The sequence below is a fragment of the Peromyscus leucopus genome, chromosome 10 (assembly GCF_004664715.2).
Source record: "Peromyscus leucopus breed LL Stock chromosome 10, UCI_PerLeu_2.1, whole genome shotgun sequence".
In the NCBI taxonomy this organism is placed as follows: domain Eukaryota; kingdom Metazoa; phylum Chordata; class Mammalia; order Rodentia; family Cricetidae; genus Peromyscus; species Peromyscus leucopus.
In genome coordinates, this window is record NC_051071.1 from 75115745 (window position 1) to 75134253 (window position 18509).

Here is an 18509-nt window from a genome sequence, read left to right on the forward strand (position 1 = left end):
AGCCACAACAAGCTATTGTGATACAGATTCGGGTTAGTATGATATTTAGTCATCACCATCCAAATGGAAGACATTTACCAGGGGATTTCAGTAAAACCTGTTTTAATAGAACAATGTATCTGTAGATTTAATCATCACAAAAACCTTTGAGAAGTAGCTGACATCTCCTGCCCCCAACCCCAGGTCAAGCTCTGCTTTCTCCAGGTCATCGAGTTAGTAGTAATCTTAGCACCGTTTACTTAACCATGACCTGAAACTGGCATTGTGCTGACGGTTTTAACCTCTAGTACATCATTTATTCTGCTCCGTCACCTTATGGGGTAATGGGATTCAAATCCAGCTCCACAAATGAAGGATATGTAGCTTGGAATAATGAAGTAACTTCTTCAAGACCAGGGTTAATAGACGAAGTTTTAGAGCCCTGTGTTCAAAATGTGGCACAGTCAAAATTTAGGCCAGGACTACTGTGCTCCTCTCTGCTTGTGATTTTGTAATGCACTGTAGTCAGACCTACCTGCAATAACCAGGTGTTGCTCCCAGTTGACTGCATGGCCTCAGGTGAGCTTGCCCATCTTCCCGTTGCTATCATCCCTGCTAGTCTATAGAGAAGGGCCATGTGGAACCTTGGCATCACATATGTGGAGAATAAAGAGGGCTGCCTTATGTAGGAGGTGTGCCCACACTGACACATGTCCCCACCTGCTCTTATCTCCTGCAGCTGAAGCCACTCTATCTCCTGGTTCGTTTTCTAGACCTCTCCATAAGCACTAAGAAAGAAAGGCTAGCTTAAGATTGAAAAGTGACAGACGCACTTTAAAAATACATATTTCTGACAGCATGCATTCCACTCTTCCAGAGGATCAGCGACATGCTGATATGTAAGAAGGAGGACCAAGAACGTGAAAATCCAAATGATGGAAAACAGCAAACCTGTGGGGATGCATAGAATAGAATGTCCTGGGGATGATTGGCTGGATCTAAATTAGCCACATTGTTTAAACAGAGCTGCACGTTTTTTCCCCCTGAGCCTTGAAGCTGAGCTGAAAGTGAAGACAGAGTGCAGTGTGTCTGGGATTTTCCTTTTGACCTTTCCAGAATCCTAATTAAGGATATTGCAGATGCCTTATAAATGGATCAGTCTGCAATAGGTTGCCAAAGTGTTTATACTCTGTCTGGATCTAAATGGTGCCCAATGGCCCTTGTAGATCAAGAGCACAGCTGTAATCGATCATTTTCTCATCAGTGAGCCTAAAGAAATTTACTTTTAATCTCATTTATGGACTCTACCAAACTCTGCCAATATGTATTTATAGAAGTGTGTGTGTGTGTGTGTGTGTGTGTGTGTGTGTGTGTGTGTATGTTTAGTAAAATAGGCAGAGAAAGTGAGATACTGCTCTGCTGGGATGTTTAGGGCCAGTGTACTTTACTAGTTTATCTTAGATGAACACTGAAAATGTAAAGAAATATAATTGAGTGGAATTGATACATTTCCAAAACTTGAGAGCAGTTCATAAGAGTTTAGACTCTTGTTTTAATGTCTGTATTATCTATAATTATTTCACAGACTTAGAGTCTTGAATACCTTCCCCAACTCTTTAGCCATGGTTGGAATGCAGAGAAGTTTAGGGGGGCTGTCAAAGTTGCATTGAAAAGCTAGCTGAGGAAGAATAGCCTGGCAGACTTGGAATTGTGAGTTCATGGATGCTGACTTATTAGTGAGTGCTGCCCCATGTTGAATTCTTGGTCCATAAATGTCATCATCTGGACTTGAGGAGTAGGAATGCTGGTAGAGAAGGAAGAGTATGGAATTTAATAAGGTCTGAACTCAGGTGGTGCTTCTTCTCATTACAGACTTGGAGAAGTCATGGTTTGTTTCAGAGTCTTGTCCAATTCTTAGGTCACACAGGAAAGTTTGCCTGTGATGTGTTCTAGGATGATTGGTTGATTTATTTACTACCAATTTTTGAAAGAGAGTCTAATGTAGCCCAGATGGGCTTCACGTTTGCTGAATAGCCCAGGATGACCTGGGACTGCTGATTGTCTGCCTCTGATCTTCCCCTCCCACCTGGTTCTTTAACTAGGCTGAGGTTAAAACCCAGGGCCCTGTGCTTTCTAGACAGACACTCTAACTACTGTGATAAATATTTAGACATGCCATGTTTTTAAATGAATAAATGGAATACTATAAGAAAATATACTGTATGTTCTTTTTTAAAGAACAAAATACTACTGAAAAACTAATAATACTTTACTTTTTTTTAAAAAAAAGGCATCTTGTCTTGTTGCTTGGGTCAAGGATTTAGCCTATTTGACTCTCTTGGATTTGCAATGAAACAGACTAGGAAAGCATACCATGTGCACAGGTTAGCAAGGCTGTGGTAGGCAGTACCTTCTGGCCAATACTCTCACAATGCCCAGACTTTGGTGACCAGAATAGATTTTTTCATTTTCACCCAGACTAGGACCCAGGCCAAGCATTCCCTCTTCTTTAGTTTCTCGGCCTTGTCCATTTCCTTTTTCTGTATTTATTCTCACTCACTTCCTCGGGGGAAACACCCTTTCCCCAGTGTTGTTAACTGACCGTGGGTAAATAATTTGAGGACCTGTGAGTTGGGACTCAGGCTGAGTAGACTCTAGGGGAGAGTAGTGAGTCTGTGCTCTTTTTGCCCTTGTCGTGGATCTCTTCTTTTATAGTTCAATCATCAAGCACAGTCATGCATTTCTCCTTCGAGGGTTTTATAGGCAAGATCCAGAACTCACAGAGCTAAAAGGAGTTTGAAGTTTGGATGGGGGAGAAACCAAAGAACAATTTTCAAATCAAATGTTGCATAAATGATATTATTCTCAGAGTAAAGCTTAAGGGATGTTGTTTTATATTGCCATTAATTATGTTCTCTGTATAACAGTTTAAAATGCAAATCTCCTATCAGTGGAAAAGAGTATCAGATAAAAATGAAATATTTTAATTTTCAGACCCTTGAAATAAAATAACTAGTGAAATATTTCCAAAGTAAGGGTTGGTTTAATGAAGAAATTCTTCAGCAAGGTGCATCTTAAATCTACAAATGATGCCATGTTATATGAAAATAAGTTTCAAAGTTTGTTTAGCTATTTCTCCTCATTATATTAATATTATTTGTTTAGTGCTTTATCACACATTTTGCAAAGATAGACTTTATCACACACAGTTCAATTTTCTAAACACTACAAATTACTAATGCTTAACCAGTAAAGCTCCAAAGTGTGAGGTTTTTACTGTACATGAAGCTGGTAATCAGCATAATAATAGGCAAGCATTTCTTTCATTAAACAAATGCATACTGAATATGCACTTGAAACAGAATTATAGATAGTAAAGATAGCAACATAAGATGCTAAACTTTTAGTAACTCCTCCCGAGTTTTGGATAATATCAGTTCTCCTCAAGTAGATTTTTTTTTAACTTTTCATTTTCTTCTAAGATAAACCAGTAAAACATACTAGTATGTGGTTGATTAAAAAGAATGGAAACAAAATTTAATATCATCTCTTAAATATCTGCCATACACATCTGCTTCAGTCTTTGTTTTATTTTAGTATAAGAAGGATATGGTTGCAATACATATAATTTGTATGTTGCTTCAGAGTTTTTAATGCCCCGTTCTGTGTTTTAAAGGTCATTATGCATTTAGTTTGTTTCTGTTTTATTTTTCATAGTCAAAAATTGTCCTTTTTTTACAGTTAATCTCTCAGTATCTAACGATACCACACTAGCCCCAGAGGACCTGCCAACAGTTTATTCTACTGACGTGGTAAGTGACTTAGTATCTCAGCTACCCACACAGTGTGCAGTTTATGCATTGTGCTCTGTGGTCTCCATTTATCAGTGTTGATCATCATTGCCCATAGAGGGAGAGAAAAGAACACCTGTCATCACCGTAGTTAGCTTTTCATCCTCTTAAAAGAGATGTGAAACCAGTGTTTACTCATAACATTATTTTTAAACCTTTTTAAAAGAACCTAATGCTAGCTAGATCCCATGTGTTGTGACCTTGAAACATTTCTACAGGAGCAACGAGCATGTTGGAAGACAAGAACTAATGTTGTCCGATTCTGGCCTGGCTAGGCATTTGTCTGGCTGACCCAAGGGCGCTGCCCTCCCTTCACCCAGGGTGACAGCAGCAGGACATTGCCCCATGACTGAGAAAGGACTGCGTCTCCATCACACGGTGTCCTTTCCCATGGCTTGTAACCAGGGACCTTGTGGGCACTGGAGCTAGGTTTTAAAAATGCGCTGTTTTGCATGGAAGGTCACATGCTAGAAGAAAACTTTTATGCTGGAGAAAATGGGGAAAGTGCTGTTCCAGGCCTCTCATTGTTCCTTGCTTGCCAAATATGGATGCCGACCAAGGAATATCAATCTCCCAGTTACAAAGACAGAAAACATAATACCTTGTATTGAGAGAGTGCCCATCTCTCAGGAGACCAGAACACTTCTGCAGACATTGTGTAGACGGTGCCCACAGCATCCCTCTCAGAGGTGCTGTTTGTGTCCTTCCTGGGCGGTTCTCACATGGTGCTGTTTCTCACTTGTTTTTTGTATTCTCTGGCTTTCTTGACTTCTTCCCTTACCTCGAGAATTTTCTCTGACTTTTTTTTTTCAAAACATTATGTCTTCTATGTGTTTCATACTGTGTCTGGATGTGTGTGAATGTGTGTGTGTGTCTGTGTATGTGTGTGTCTCTGTGTATTTGAGTGTGTGTGTGTGTGTGTGAATGTATGTGTGTTTATGTGTAAGAATATATCTACATGTTGAAAACCACTATAGAAGAGTTCAAATTTTAGTTTCTTTGCCAGCCAACCCAGAAGAACTTGCCTAAAAATAGAGGAGGAAATGCTTCCTTCTAGGTTTTAAAGAATTTTAGTTGAAATTCTTTTTTGTGCTTTAAAAAGAAGCCAATAAAACCCTGAGTTCATTTGAAATAAAAATTTTAAAGACGTTCGACTTCACATTGCTTCTTAGCCTCACGGGGACCCCAAGGGGCCAATTCAGCATCTAGCCAGCCCTGGGCCGAGCAGCTGCGTGTAGCGAGTGTCACTGTCCTCAGATATTCTGATCCCCACTGGCCTGTGTCCCCTCAGTCACAGTGATGATGAGTGGACAAGAATCGGAAGCCATTACTTCTGAGAGGCACGAGCTCTGGGTGTGCTGTGACATGCTGGCTCTGCTTCCCTGGACTTCTGAGACACACGCTCATCAGGACTGAATTGCCTTCTTTCCCTTTGGTCCGTCACTAAGTTAGGAGAGAAGGTGCAGTAAAGGTGACATGCGGCCCTAGCCGTGAGTCTTCCTCTCCCACGGTCCCAGGTGTGAGAGGAGGTAAGGTCTCTCCCCTTCCTCCTCATTGGCATGAAGACAAGCTGTCCTGCTGTGCAGAAGGCATGAATTCAGGGGAAGGAGCAAGGAAGAGGGGCATTGCATCCTCGAGATGGGAACTGCCAGGATAAGGCCGTGTTTCCAGTGTTTCCACTTATTGCTGGAATTATTTTATCCTCGTCTGTGCCACCTTTCCTATTGATACTTTGCTGGTTATTTCTCTTTTCCTTGCAAACAAATTCTTTACGTGGTCGCTAAAGAAAGGCTTTGAAAGGAGCTGCAGCTGGTGACACAGTGTATCTGAATGAGATGGTATCTGATGCCTTCCAGCTTCTAGCCCCAGGGTCAAAATCCAACATCGGTATCCCCGAGAGATGACTGAATGAATTGCTTGATATTTGCTCCTTACACGAGATTCCCCCCTCTCTCTCCTTATTTTAAGTTCATTTGAGGCATCCCCTGAACACACAGTTCTGACATGCTCATTTCAGTGAGTTTACAGTGGCATGCTCCATGTCACAGTCAAGACATAAACCATTTCCTGTATCCCAGGAAGCCCTATGGGATAGTTTTGTTTACTTTCTGAGAGAAGAAAGATCATCCTGGCCTTCAGAGGGCAGATGCCTTGGTCCTTCAGAAGACTCTGAACACAGCATTTGCTGCTCAGTGGGCGTCTTTTACTATGAGGGACTTGTAACATTTCAGAGTTCAGTTTATTTAAATGTCTTTACATCCTCATCTCTGGTGGATTTTAAACTCTCTGATTTTACAAGTTACCTAGCTTGCTTTGCATGTTTGTCTCAGAGCAATAACCTCAACTTTTCAGAAATATAATCTTAGTCACAAGCAGAATAAGCTTATATTTCCATATTTCATGAGAGTGCAAAGAACTGCTGCTCAAATATATGGTATACATGATAAAGAAAGATTGGAGATTATACAAATATAGCCTGCCCATGGTGGGAAAAGCCCTAAGTGAGATTATCTACTCCCTGAAGCTCCTGTTTAATTGTAATACATATATATTATACAATATATAATACATATAATACTGTTGCAGTCACATTATTCTACTAAACAGTCTGACGTAGAAGCAATAGTGATTTGATCTGATGTACCTTCAGGGTGAGTCGAGGAGTTAACATTCATTTTCACAGGAATCAGAAGGTCATATTAATCTTATTCATGGCATCCTTGTGGTCTTTTTTTTCCCATTGAGGAAGTCAGATGTAAAAACTATCCTGTCCTTAAATATATTTAAAGATACACATGTTCGTACTTTAAAATATGTTGTAGAAAACTTCAGATACGTATTGAACTGAAATCAAAGAGAAAAATGGACTGCCACATGTATGTCACCGAGGCTCAATGATTGCCCACATTTGTCTATCCTGTCCTATGTTTCCGACTTTTTTGGGAGGAGATAGTATGGAACTTTATTTTTTTTTAAAGAAAATCCTTGTATTTTTAAGAATTGTGGTCAAATCCACTTAGTATAAGCAGGATAGTTCTCTTGAAAATGAGATGCAGAAAGATGATTTGACATTACTTTTCAGGAGATTGTTCTTTCTCAAAATCCTCAGCTGCTTGGTTCTCTCTATAAACCTTTGTCCTTGGTACCCCTTTCCACACAGTAGTTTACCCCATTTGACCACTGGTCACGGGCTCCTCCATGGTGAGCACTCATATGCTCTTCATGCAGGACTCTGTGTGTCTCCACATGAGCATCTCTGCTCACAGTGTCTGACTTTTCTCCCATGTGTCTGCCAGGACATAAAGAAATGCACACCAAAGTCTGTTGCTCATTTTCCTCGTCTGTTGGTTTTGTTCCCTGTTATTTCTTAGCTTTGCGTCCTGCTTTTCTTACTACCTTTAAAGGAGGAGAGGGCTTTAAGACCAGTCCCGCTCTCGGGGCCGATGTAAATTTCATCTTCTCTGTACTCAGTGTAAAAGCTGGCTTCCTCCTCTGCTCTCCTAACCATGCACTTATACAGTTTTTTACCACCTTATATTACTAAGTAATTTCCAAGCAAACATTTGATTTCTCTAAGGAAACTTGTAAACATTGTTGCTGTTTCTTTCATCTTTTTTACTACCTTAAAAGCTTATATTAATTTATCCATGTATTTGGGTGTAGCCATATCCTATACTGAATCCTGCTCTTTGTCTGTCTGTCTGTCTCTCTGTCTCTGTCTCTCTCTCTCTTTCTTGTTGTACTGTGTGTGCACAGTCCTATTGGTCCTTTGGCTGTACAATTTATCATTTGTAGATTTTGTCCAGCCCTAGGCCAAAGTCAGTATCTGTGTCTGTCTCTTGCCTCCCCTCCCCCCATTCTTGTTTTTCTCACCACCCCTTTTTCCTTTTCATCTCCACAAGTAGTTGAGTTTGGGTGGTTTGTATTGTCTCATCCCCCAGGAACAGATTTTGTGTTTGCTATCCCTGAGAAACTCATATAAAAAACGGTGCAGTGCTCTGGTGTTCTAGAATATCCTTTGCCACTGTATTTTGTTTTAAAAAGCCTGAAATTGCCATCGAAGCTTTTCGCTCCCGCTCATCTCTCAGCCCATTGTGCGGCTTTCACCTGTCACCGCACTCCACCCACCCACCGCCTTCTGGGGTGTCTCACCTCCCTCGTGGACACACGGGGTGCTCTACACGTTTTCATTCAGTACATTTGTAGTGGTATTTGAGCCATTACTCCAAGGTCAGCTCTTTGCCGTTGATTTCTCCAATGTTGACATCACTCCTACATCCACTAGACATCTTTGCAAGGATTTCCAAATTCACTAACTATTGAGAGTGGGCTGCAATATAATTGCTATGCAAAATTATAAGCGTCTTAAGAAGAAAAGAGGTGATGTGAGAATTCGAACAGTCAGAGATTTCAGAGATTATGTTCTCACTTGTCCTATTCCTAAAGACCAGAGAGTATTTAGCATAAGAAATAAAGATGAAAAATCATAGATGTGAGAAACACCTACAAAGAGATAAAAGACAGTGGCAGTGTGATCCAAGTCTCCTGAATTAACCCACAGCAGACACTGGGGACTTGAACTCAGGTAGTAGCCGTGGCTCCAGATGCATTTCTTCATGATATAGATTCTATCTGAAGTCTTAAGGAATTAACCTCCATTTAACATTAGCTTATATGAAATAATGGAAATAACACAAATCATATAGATGTGTTTTCTGTGGTCTTTAAGTTGAACTGATTGTCAGCTACACTTGAGGTTTTATGAAAGCCATAAACTTTTTATTTTGGAAAATTACCTACGTTAAGATATATGCCAGTTGCCTAAAGGTTTATATGTGAGACCTTAGTTGTAGATGGGATTTGGAGGTTAACTTTTTCAGATAACAACAATGGATTCATCTGGCACTTTTAAAACATTGGCATTGCCATTTTGAACTGACGGATGGAAGTTAAGCTACCCATCTTGGCATCTGTATGTGCCATTTTCACGTGAACCTAAATGTTTGTCAGAAAATGGATAAAAATTCCTGTTGGGGTTATTCCAGTGTATCTTACATCCCTGGGGGAAATCCAGCTACAGAGAAGGACTCTGCTGATGTTACATTGCTGATGTGAAATTAGGCCACAGTTTTGCTGATTTTTAAAGCAAAGAAATATGCTACCAATTATGACCTCTAAACGTTGGCTCTATTCTCCTGAAAGCATCCATATGCGGAAATCTAAAAAAACAACACCAGACATGATTAATCACCTTGCAGAGTTCGATAAAAGCAGTTCTGCAGTTCAACTGTTTACAACTGGAGGTAATGAGAAAATATTTCAAGTGAAAATCTAGAGCTGATTTTCATACCTTGGACAGGCATTTTACCTTTTGAATTCTATGAAAACCTCCTCCCTTTCTGGCCAGACTGGACCACTGATATCAAGAGAATTCCTAGAATGGTAAAAGATGTTGATTTATTTGATGTGACATAGAATTCTTTCCTTTAAAGGACAACAGAAGTTTATCATGCCACACTTTTTTGTAAGGTATTTCCAAGTAACTCTCATTATTATACAGTGTCCTCTTAGCCTGGAACCCAAGAAGATACAAGTTATAAGGTAGTTAGAAACTTTCTCAGATGAGATATCCAATCATTTTTACTAATCACGTTGACTTTTATTTAGGCAGAGAAGGTTCTGGGAATATAAGTCTAGGAAACAGCCATTGCTGCCACAGTATGAACACATGTTCTTTGTATAGCAAAACCAGCATATTTAAAGGGTGATTATTGAATAAGGCTCAGAGACAAGAAATAGCTGCACAGAGATTCTTTTACATAAGGGAATGGACCACCAAGTAACTTTATCACAGAAAACCATCAAGCATAGGAGGAGCATTAACCCCTGCACTGTTGAATACTAAGGGTGAGAAACCTATTGAAATTACTTAGAGGTTTCTGTCAGACTCTTAGAGTCTAGAAAATGTTCCTGGGACTTAGAGGCTATTGACTTGCAGTTGTCCAATCAGTAAAGTATGCTGACTGTTTTAGAAGTAGATTCTAATAGAAGGATTTCACTTGTATGGCACTAGTTGAGAGTATGCCTCAGACTGAGTAAGAAAAACAGTTCAGGACAAGTCAATTGTGAACAAGGATGTGTCTCAGCTGAGTTTAGCCTCAGCCTGATTCTGAAATTCTGGAGTACAGTCTGTGCCCAAGGGAGGCCCCATCCCTGAGCAGAAGCAGGTAGCTTAGGCAGTGATTGGTAAGGTGGCTGTTGCATGACAAAGGGCAGCTTGCAGAGAAGCAGCTGGCTGTTGTTGGGTAGGAGCTGAGGTGGGCGCACAGGTCTACCCATGACATGAGCAAGAAGATTTGCCTCTGTATTATATACAGAAGATAGAGGGAGTGGCCAGAAAGATGTGCGGTGTTGACAGCAAGACAGCAACATGAGAAACTAAACTGTGTGCTTCAGATCACGGGAACACAGGACTGGAGATCTCTCACACAGCGGAAGGGTTGCAGAGGTATCACATCCATTCCACTCACGGGTGTTCCAAGTGCTGACCTATGGTCAACAAGAAGAAAGCCATGTTGTATTAGGTTTGCCACTGAGGAGTCTTTGTGCACAATTTGATAGTATCATTTCTTCAGTCATTAGGATGCACTTATTATGATAAGAAATAGCATACTGTGGGTTAGTTACCTTTTAGAATATTGGTAGTACTGTAAGGTAGGTGAGGTGAGCTACCTACTTGTGGGTTAGTTACCTTTTAGAGTATTGATAGTTACATAAGGTAGGTCAGTATGGACCCAGGTACACACAAGTAAGTACTTTGTGAACAATGAAGGTGTTTCTGAATTTTCACATTTTGAGATTTAGGATATTAATGTGTCTCATTTGACCCACGGGAAGGCTGGCAGGAAAGAAGGAGTTTGTAGTTTGTGACTGTTAAACAAATGGCTGGTTGTAAGAGGGAAGAGCAAACTGCATAACACACTGCATAATCCCTCTCATTGGGCTTCTTAATCCCCTGTCACTCTAGTAAGGCCTCATCGGGGTACTACATCCTCCAGTGATCATCTTCAGATTGGTGTATAGTGGTTTTGGTGCAGTCCATCTAGATCCCATGAAGTATGAAAAGCTGCTTCAGATGTGTCAATATTCTCTTAAAAAAAATCCTTGTTTTATTTTCAGTACCATAATGCCACCTTTGACTGGGCCTATTTGTCAAAGAAGGAGTGTTTGAAGTATGGAGGAAAGCTTGTGGGAAACAACTGTGATTTTGTTCCTGATATCACACTCATGTCTTTCATCCTCTTCCTGGGCACTTACACCTCTTCCATGGCTATGAAAAAATTCAAAACTAGTCGTTATTTTCCAACGACGGTAAGTACCTGGGATTTACAGAATTTTCATTGCATTTGCCCTGTCTCACCATTAATGCACTTTTACAAAATGAAAAAGGCACCTTCAGCTCAGCTTGTCCAGTATTACCTTGTACATTTAAATAATAATGGTCTTTGTTCATGTGAATGCACATTTAACATAATTGTAGTCCTGCTTCAAGAAACCTTCCCAAGATTTGCTTTTATAATCCCATTGTAAGTTCTGGCTATAATATTTGTTAATGTGGGGCAATGGAGGAATGTGTTGTGTTCCATCTAAATGCATGTGACTGAAAAAAAGGACCCTTTAAATCCATGATGTTTAAATATATAAGCAAAACTTTTTCATATCGATCAGGGATTTTAATGGTATATAATTTCTCAATCATCGACTATACATATATAGAAATTCATAGAATTTTTCAAACATTGACTATACATTAGTGTTTGCATGCTGTCTGTGGGCCTAAACTAAAACAACTCTGTACACTGGGATTGGTGTAAGATTTCACTATTTGAGCAAAATTTTCCTTCCCATAATACTGAATGCTGTAGTACCTAGGATGTAACTGGGTTGCATACACTTCCTCTGCCCTACCAGTGTGCTTGAGTAAACTTAAATTCAAAGCTGAAGTCCCTTGAGAGGCTAGACCAATGTTAGCTATTAAATATCATGTTTAAAGATAGAAATGAGACCAAGATACTTTTGCTTTACAGTTCAGTTTGTAGTGTTTAAGAGGTCAATGTTTCCAGGTTAATATGCTTTAAACATGATTTATATCAGTGACCTGTTTCTCTCATGAAACTGCTTCATTATGGTTGATATAGAACTTCAGTAAACAGAAGCCTCTTTCTAGTCCCTAGAAAATGAAATTTAGTATATTCACTTTCACTTAGGAAACTGGATGTTCTGATTTCTTCTCACAAAATAGAGAATAAAGGGAAGAGTTGATAATGAGGTGTCTAAAAGTAGATGGCCCAAGGAATGAACATGTTCCATAAAGAGAAATGGGGGAAGGGTTCAGTTTAATCTGATTAAAATAGACTTTATTTACTGGAGTTCAGCAGGCTCAGAGCCATTCTTTGTTTAGCGCACAGTGTGATAACAGATACACACACACACACACACACACACACACACACACACACACACACACGGCATTACCTAGAACCTGGCTCTGCAAATGGTCTCCTCTTTCCCACTCTTTACAGTTCAAGGCTTCCCTGTTTCACTCCTGCGGATTAGGTCATTCCTGTGCATTTGACATTGAGGTCCCCGCACACACCCAGGCGATGTGCTTAACCCGACTACTTCTTCAGTGGATGAGTTATATACAGAACAGATTCCTGGGTCAAATGTTTAAGGACAATTTCTTCTAGATTGTGGGTTGTCCTTTGTTGTTACCAGTTCATGGGATCTTGGGTTTTGTTTGTTGTTTTTGTTGCATTTTTTTACAGATCATGACTTCTTGTCAGAGTCTGATGTGTTTTGAGCATTGTTAAGAGAACTGTGGAAAGTTTGTAAAGCTCTTCTTTGTTGCAGTTTGTAAAACAGACTTGTGTCAAACTGCGGATGAAAACCAACTATCTTTTCTACTTTTTATTTTAATTGACAAGGAACAATTATGTGCATTTGTGGAACACAATGTGATATTTTAGTATATATTTATGTCATAGAATGATTGTATTAAGCTACTTAATGTATCTGTAATTTCATATGGATAAATCATTTCTGCAATGAAAACAAAATCTCCTCTTGGCAAATTTGAAATATACAACATATATGAGCTGTAATCAGCATGCATAGAATTGATCCCCAAAACCTACTCCACAATTGTAATGGGTTTTGCATGCTTTGACCAACATCCTCTCTTTTCCCTTGCTCCTTGCCATCTTGGCCGATGAGCCTCACTTTCTAAGTTTCTACACGTCAGTGAAATCATGCAGCATTTGTCTTCTATAGATGGCTTATTTTACTTTTCGAAATGCCCTCCAGGTTCCTCTATTTTGCTTCAGATTTCCTTCTTTTAAAATCCCCAAAAAAGTAGGATTTCCTTCTTTTAAAATCCCAAATAGTATTCCAATTACATGTCTAGTTATGTAATAATGTTGAAAGTGAAAATAGCATATATTTATTATTTTTTCATTCATTCATCTGTGGCTGATATTTAGGGTGATACTACGTATTGGCTGTTGTGAATGGTGCTGTGAGGTAGGGAAGTGCACACAGGCCATGGCACACTCATTTTATTTTCTTTCATTATATATTGAATAATGATGAGTGGGACTGTTGGATCAGATGACAGTTCTCTTAATTCTTTGGGGGAACTGCCTCCCATTATCTGTAACAGCTAAACTAAATTACATTCCCAATGATACAATGCGAGGGTTCCCTTGTCTCCAAATCAGCCAAACCTTGTTATCTCTTGTCTTCTTGGTAGTGGTGATCTTTAACATGGGGGAGCTCACAACTCATTGTAGATTGAATTTGTGTTTCTTGGACAGTTAGTATCATTGAGCATTTTTTTTTACATATCTCTTGGCTTATAAGCCTTTTAAGATATGCCTGTTAAGTGTGCTGTGCATTTTAAGTGGGCTCTATGTGTTTTACACTTGAGTTCCTTATATATTCATGACATTACCCTCTTGTCAAGTGAGTGGTTGGTAAATATGTTTACACACTTTGCACTTGCTTGCTTTCTCTGCTAATTGCTCCTCTTGCTGAGCAGAAGCATTTTAGTTTGATACAGTATGATTTGTCAATTTATCATTTTTTTCTGTGTTTTTTAAAGTCAGCTCTTGCAATAAAATTAAGTTATTTTTTTCTATTTGAGAATAATCTTTGTCAAGTTCAGCATAACACCTTTTGTTCTGTTTGCTTCTAAAATATTTATGGTTTCAGGCTATACAGTTAAGTAATCAGTTTTGAGTTGACTTTTGAATGTGTGAGGTAATGGTCTATTTTCATTCTCATTCTTCTGCATGCGAATATCCAGTTTTCCTACCACTGATCATTGAAGAGTTTTATTTTCTCTCCATTGTAGATTCTTGGCACCTTTGTTGAAAATCAACTGACTCTTGATGGATACTTTTATTTCTGGGATCTGATTCTGTTCTGCTAGCCTTTATGCTATTCTATTACATTATAGAATCAATACACATATATTATATATTAAATGTTGTACACATATCTATCTATCTATCTATCTATCTATCTATCTATCTATCATCTATCATCTATCTATTTTATCTAGCTATCTATATATCATCTATCTAACTATCTAGTAATCTATCTAGAAATCTTTGTAGCTTATTTAGAAGTCAGATATTGTGATGGCTAGAGCTTCATTCTTCTTTGCTCAAGATTGCTTTGGCTATTTGGGATGCTATGTACTTCCATACAGATTTTAGGATTTTTTTATTTCTCTGAAAAAAATGTCATTGGGATTTTTATCATCAATGCATTAGATTTCTTTGAGTACTGCAAGCATTTTAACATTATTTATTCTTATAGTCTATGAATATGAGATCTTTTCATTTATTTGTGCTTTTAATCAATTTCTTTCATTAATTTTTATACTTTATAGATCTAAGAGTATATATAATTCATCTTGGTTAAATTTATTACTCAATATTTTATTATTTGTAGCTATTATAAATAGGATTGTTTCCCATTTATAATTTTAATTTTTTGAGAATTTCATACGTGGGTACATTGTCTTTAAATCATATCTACCCTTTCCTCTTTGTTTGCAGTTTCTTCTGTGTCTCACCCAAACAATCCCCTCATGAATTCATGACCTCTTCTACAATTATTTTTGTGTTTTATATACATACATACATTCATACATTCATACATACATACAGTCACATATCCTACAGAATACAAATAGTCTTGCCTATATGTACATATGTTTAGGACTGTCCATTTATGATTGGACAACCTATCAGGGAGCTCATCTCTAAAGGAAACTGATCCTCCCCACTTCAACAACCATTGTCTAACTCTAGACCTTCATCTAAGGATGGGACCCTATGAACTTGATTTTTCTTTTGGAGAGTTTGTAGTAGTGTGTAGAAATACCATTTGTTTTGTATATTGATTTTATATCTTTATTTTTACTAAATTTAATCAGCCCTGGGTTTTTGTATTATTTTAGTGGCATTTCTAGGATTTTCTGTCAATAATGACACATTGTCTGTATCTTAACTTCCTTTCCTATGTGGAGGCCTTTTGGTTTTGGTATGGTCTGGGACTTACTTAAAGTAGCCTGTAGTCTGGGGACACAAAGGCTGGCATGGTGCTGAGTAGGCCTAGAGGCCAAGACATCATAGGGACCGAGTCCATTGTCTCTGACATGGTATTAGGGGGAGTTTGTACCCTAAGGCTCTGAGGCTAGTCTGGTGTGGAGTGAATAAGAGACTGAGTTGCAGGAAAGTTATAGAATCTTGAGATACTGGACCAGACTAACTCTGTGCAGTCCTCTGTACTCACCTGGAGACCAAGGTGATGGGAGCTCACCTGGTCCTCACACTGATTTTCCTGGAGTGTGTCTAGCATTTGTGTCTGTGGACTCATTCTCTATCCTGTCTCTAAGCAGAGGGCATCAGTCTCTAAGCTGCATTGCCTGGGTTTGGTGAGAGGGTGATTGGTTGCATAGGATTTTCTTTCTTAACCTCTTCCTTGTTGCTGGAGGGCTTCTCTCCAGGTTCCACCAAGCCCCACAGTCCCACAATCCACTTATAAAATAATCACTCAGATGCTTATATTACTTATAAACTGTATGGCCATGGCAGGCTTCTTGCTAACTGTTCTTATAGCTTAAATTAACCCATTTCTATAAATCTATACCTTGCCACGTGGCTGGTGGCTTACCGGCATCTTTACATGCTGTTTGTCATGGCGGTGGCTGCAGTGTCTCCTTCTTCCTGTTTCCCCAATTCTCCTCTCTCCTTGTCCCGCCTATACTTCCTGTCTGGTCACTGGCCATCAGTGTTTTATTTATATAGGGTGATATCCACAGCACTTCTTTGTATCTTAACTTACCTGTAGTCTACACAGATGTGCTGTGTAATTACTCATCTGGCTTTCTTAGGCCTGGTGAAGTTATTTCTGGGGTAGGTAATTGTTCAATCTGATATTTCTATAGGAGAACGGGCATCAGAAAGTCGTGTCCCACCATCTTGCTCTACCTCACAGTATTGTGGGGATTAACAAAGCAACTCCACATAGTTAAAAAAAGAGGTTTATTTTGGGGTAACTTACAGCCAGTACAGGGGTTGGTTACAGGATCCAGGAGAGGTGAGGTATAGTACAGCGGGGTTCTCTGGAGAACTGCTTGGTCTACCATCCAGCATCCAGGATCACAAGGAACCAAGAGGACCTGCACAACTGAATCTTGGGTGTTAAGGGTTCTTGTCTCGGCCCTGCCCCAGGGGCGGGTCATAGATAGGCATGGCAATTACCAGAAGCCTCACTAGGGGTAGTACTTCCAGGTAAAAGCTGGAACAGCTGCCCACTAACTACATCACAGCCCAATAGTGATCATCTTAACTGTACATGTAACCATCACTTTTATCTTGAAATAGTCGCTCCCCAATTCAGACTTTTAAAAATTCTACTACATAAGCCCAATTTTTAATGAGTTAATTTTTTGCTGTTGATAAATGCAACTGAGAAAGTAGGAAAATTGAGAAAATAGAAAGGTGATAGCGTTGTAGTTAGGATTGCTATTGAGATGGTTTTCAACTGTTTTGTTGTCTTTGCTTACATGCATCTTATACAATACATGTAAATAATAACACAGACATAATGCATACACATTCATAAATAATAATAACAGTGTTTATCTCTCCCTTGTTTAAATGTGATTAATTCACGCTGTCATCTGGGTGGGTGGCCTCTGTGGGTAGAAACATTATGAGTGAATATACTGCTGACCTTGCATATTAACAATGAAAACTTACATGCTTAACAGACAATAGTTGTTTCATCCCTCTGTGTTTGGAAGCCTCGTTAGTTAATTCTATGAACTGTTTGAAAATAATTAAAATTTTATTTTGTCCTTTATATCAACTTTCACTAGGTGCTCAGTATTTGCTGACTTGTGGAAGTCACTCAAATAGCAATAAATGCTGTATATTGTGAGAAGAGTATATATATATATATATAGGAATCCAGGTAGATTCTCACACCAGCACTATCATTAACAGTGTGCCCTCTGATGCCTAACTGCAGGCTTAGTTACCTCATCTACCAAGGGAGAGCTCAGCTAGACAATAATTAATGTTGTTTTAAATGCTAGGATTTTTGTACTTTTAAGTGGAGCTTTGAGGCTTCATCTCCTGAATGAAATAAATTCTCTGTACCCTACAAGTCCTTATAGCAATGATTAAATCTTACAGACTTCCACCCATTGATGATTATCTCATTGTTCAGGTCAGGCTTTCTTTTGCAGCTGCTGTGAGTCTCTCCCTGTGGATGATTTACAAGTATCATACATCTAATTCAGAACATGGTTTACTTTATTTCTATAATTGAACTTACTCTCTTCCTGTATGTGTTATCTCAACTGGTAACAAAACCTATCCTCCTGGCCACTCATGGTCAGAATCTTACAGTGACACCTGACTAGGTGTCAGGGTCCCAGTGTGAATCAAATAATGAACTCAAGTTAGGATCACTCGAGGAAGGTATTATTTACAAAGTCAAGGTTAGAGAAAACACAGGACACTGGTATCATCGTGCTAGTGACAATGAAATTTCTGCTATCCTGGGCCCAGAGGATGTGGAAAGGGGTGATGGATGGAATCTAAAACGAAGGGAAAGAGCAGAGAAGGATCTTAAGAAATGATGGGGATGTAGGCTTGATGATTCAGTCAATCAGGCCATCTGACAAGGAGCCAGCTGGAGCAATCAATACCTCGCTCTTTTTCTTTCTTTCTTTCTTTCTTTCTTTCTTTCTTTCTTTCTTTCTTTCTTTCTTTCTTTCTTTCTTTCTTTCTTTCTTTCTTTCTTCCTTCCTTCCTTCCTTCCTTCCTTCCTTCCTTCCTTCCTTTTATCATCTATCTATCTATCTATCTATCATCTATCTTTACATCTATCATCCATCTATACATCTATCTATCTATCAATCAATCTATCTATCTGTCATATACCTATCTATCATATATATCATATCATACCTCTACTGTCCTCTCTACTTTCACTACCCTTCCCTCTCCTCCTTTCTCCTCCATCCATCTCTTTTTTTTTCTGCACATAGCATTACTGACCAGACCCAGATGGAAAGGAACTAACTGATTCTAC

At 39.0% G+C, this 18509-nt stretch overlaps 1 protein-coding gene across 10 annotated transcripts in view; it reads left to right on the plus strand.

Moving 5' to 3' along the window:
- The window catches only part of Slc4a4 (solute carrier family 4 member 4), a 427900-nt gene that overhangs the window by 358368 nt on the left and 51023 nt on the right, over positions 1–18509 (plus strand). For all 10 annotated transcript variants that reach the window (XM_028888567.2, XM_028888892.2, XM_028888700.2 and 7 more), the window contains 2 exons: positions 3721–3791; positions 11010–11201. In XM_028888567.2, the coding sequence (XP_028744400.1) occupies positions 3721–3791; positions 11010–11201 (263 nt within the window). The remainder of the gene's footprint in view (positions 1–3720; positions 3792–11009; positions 11202–18509) is intronic.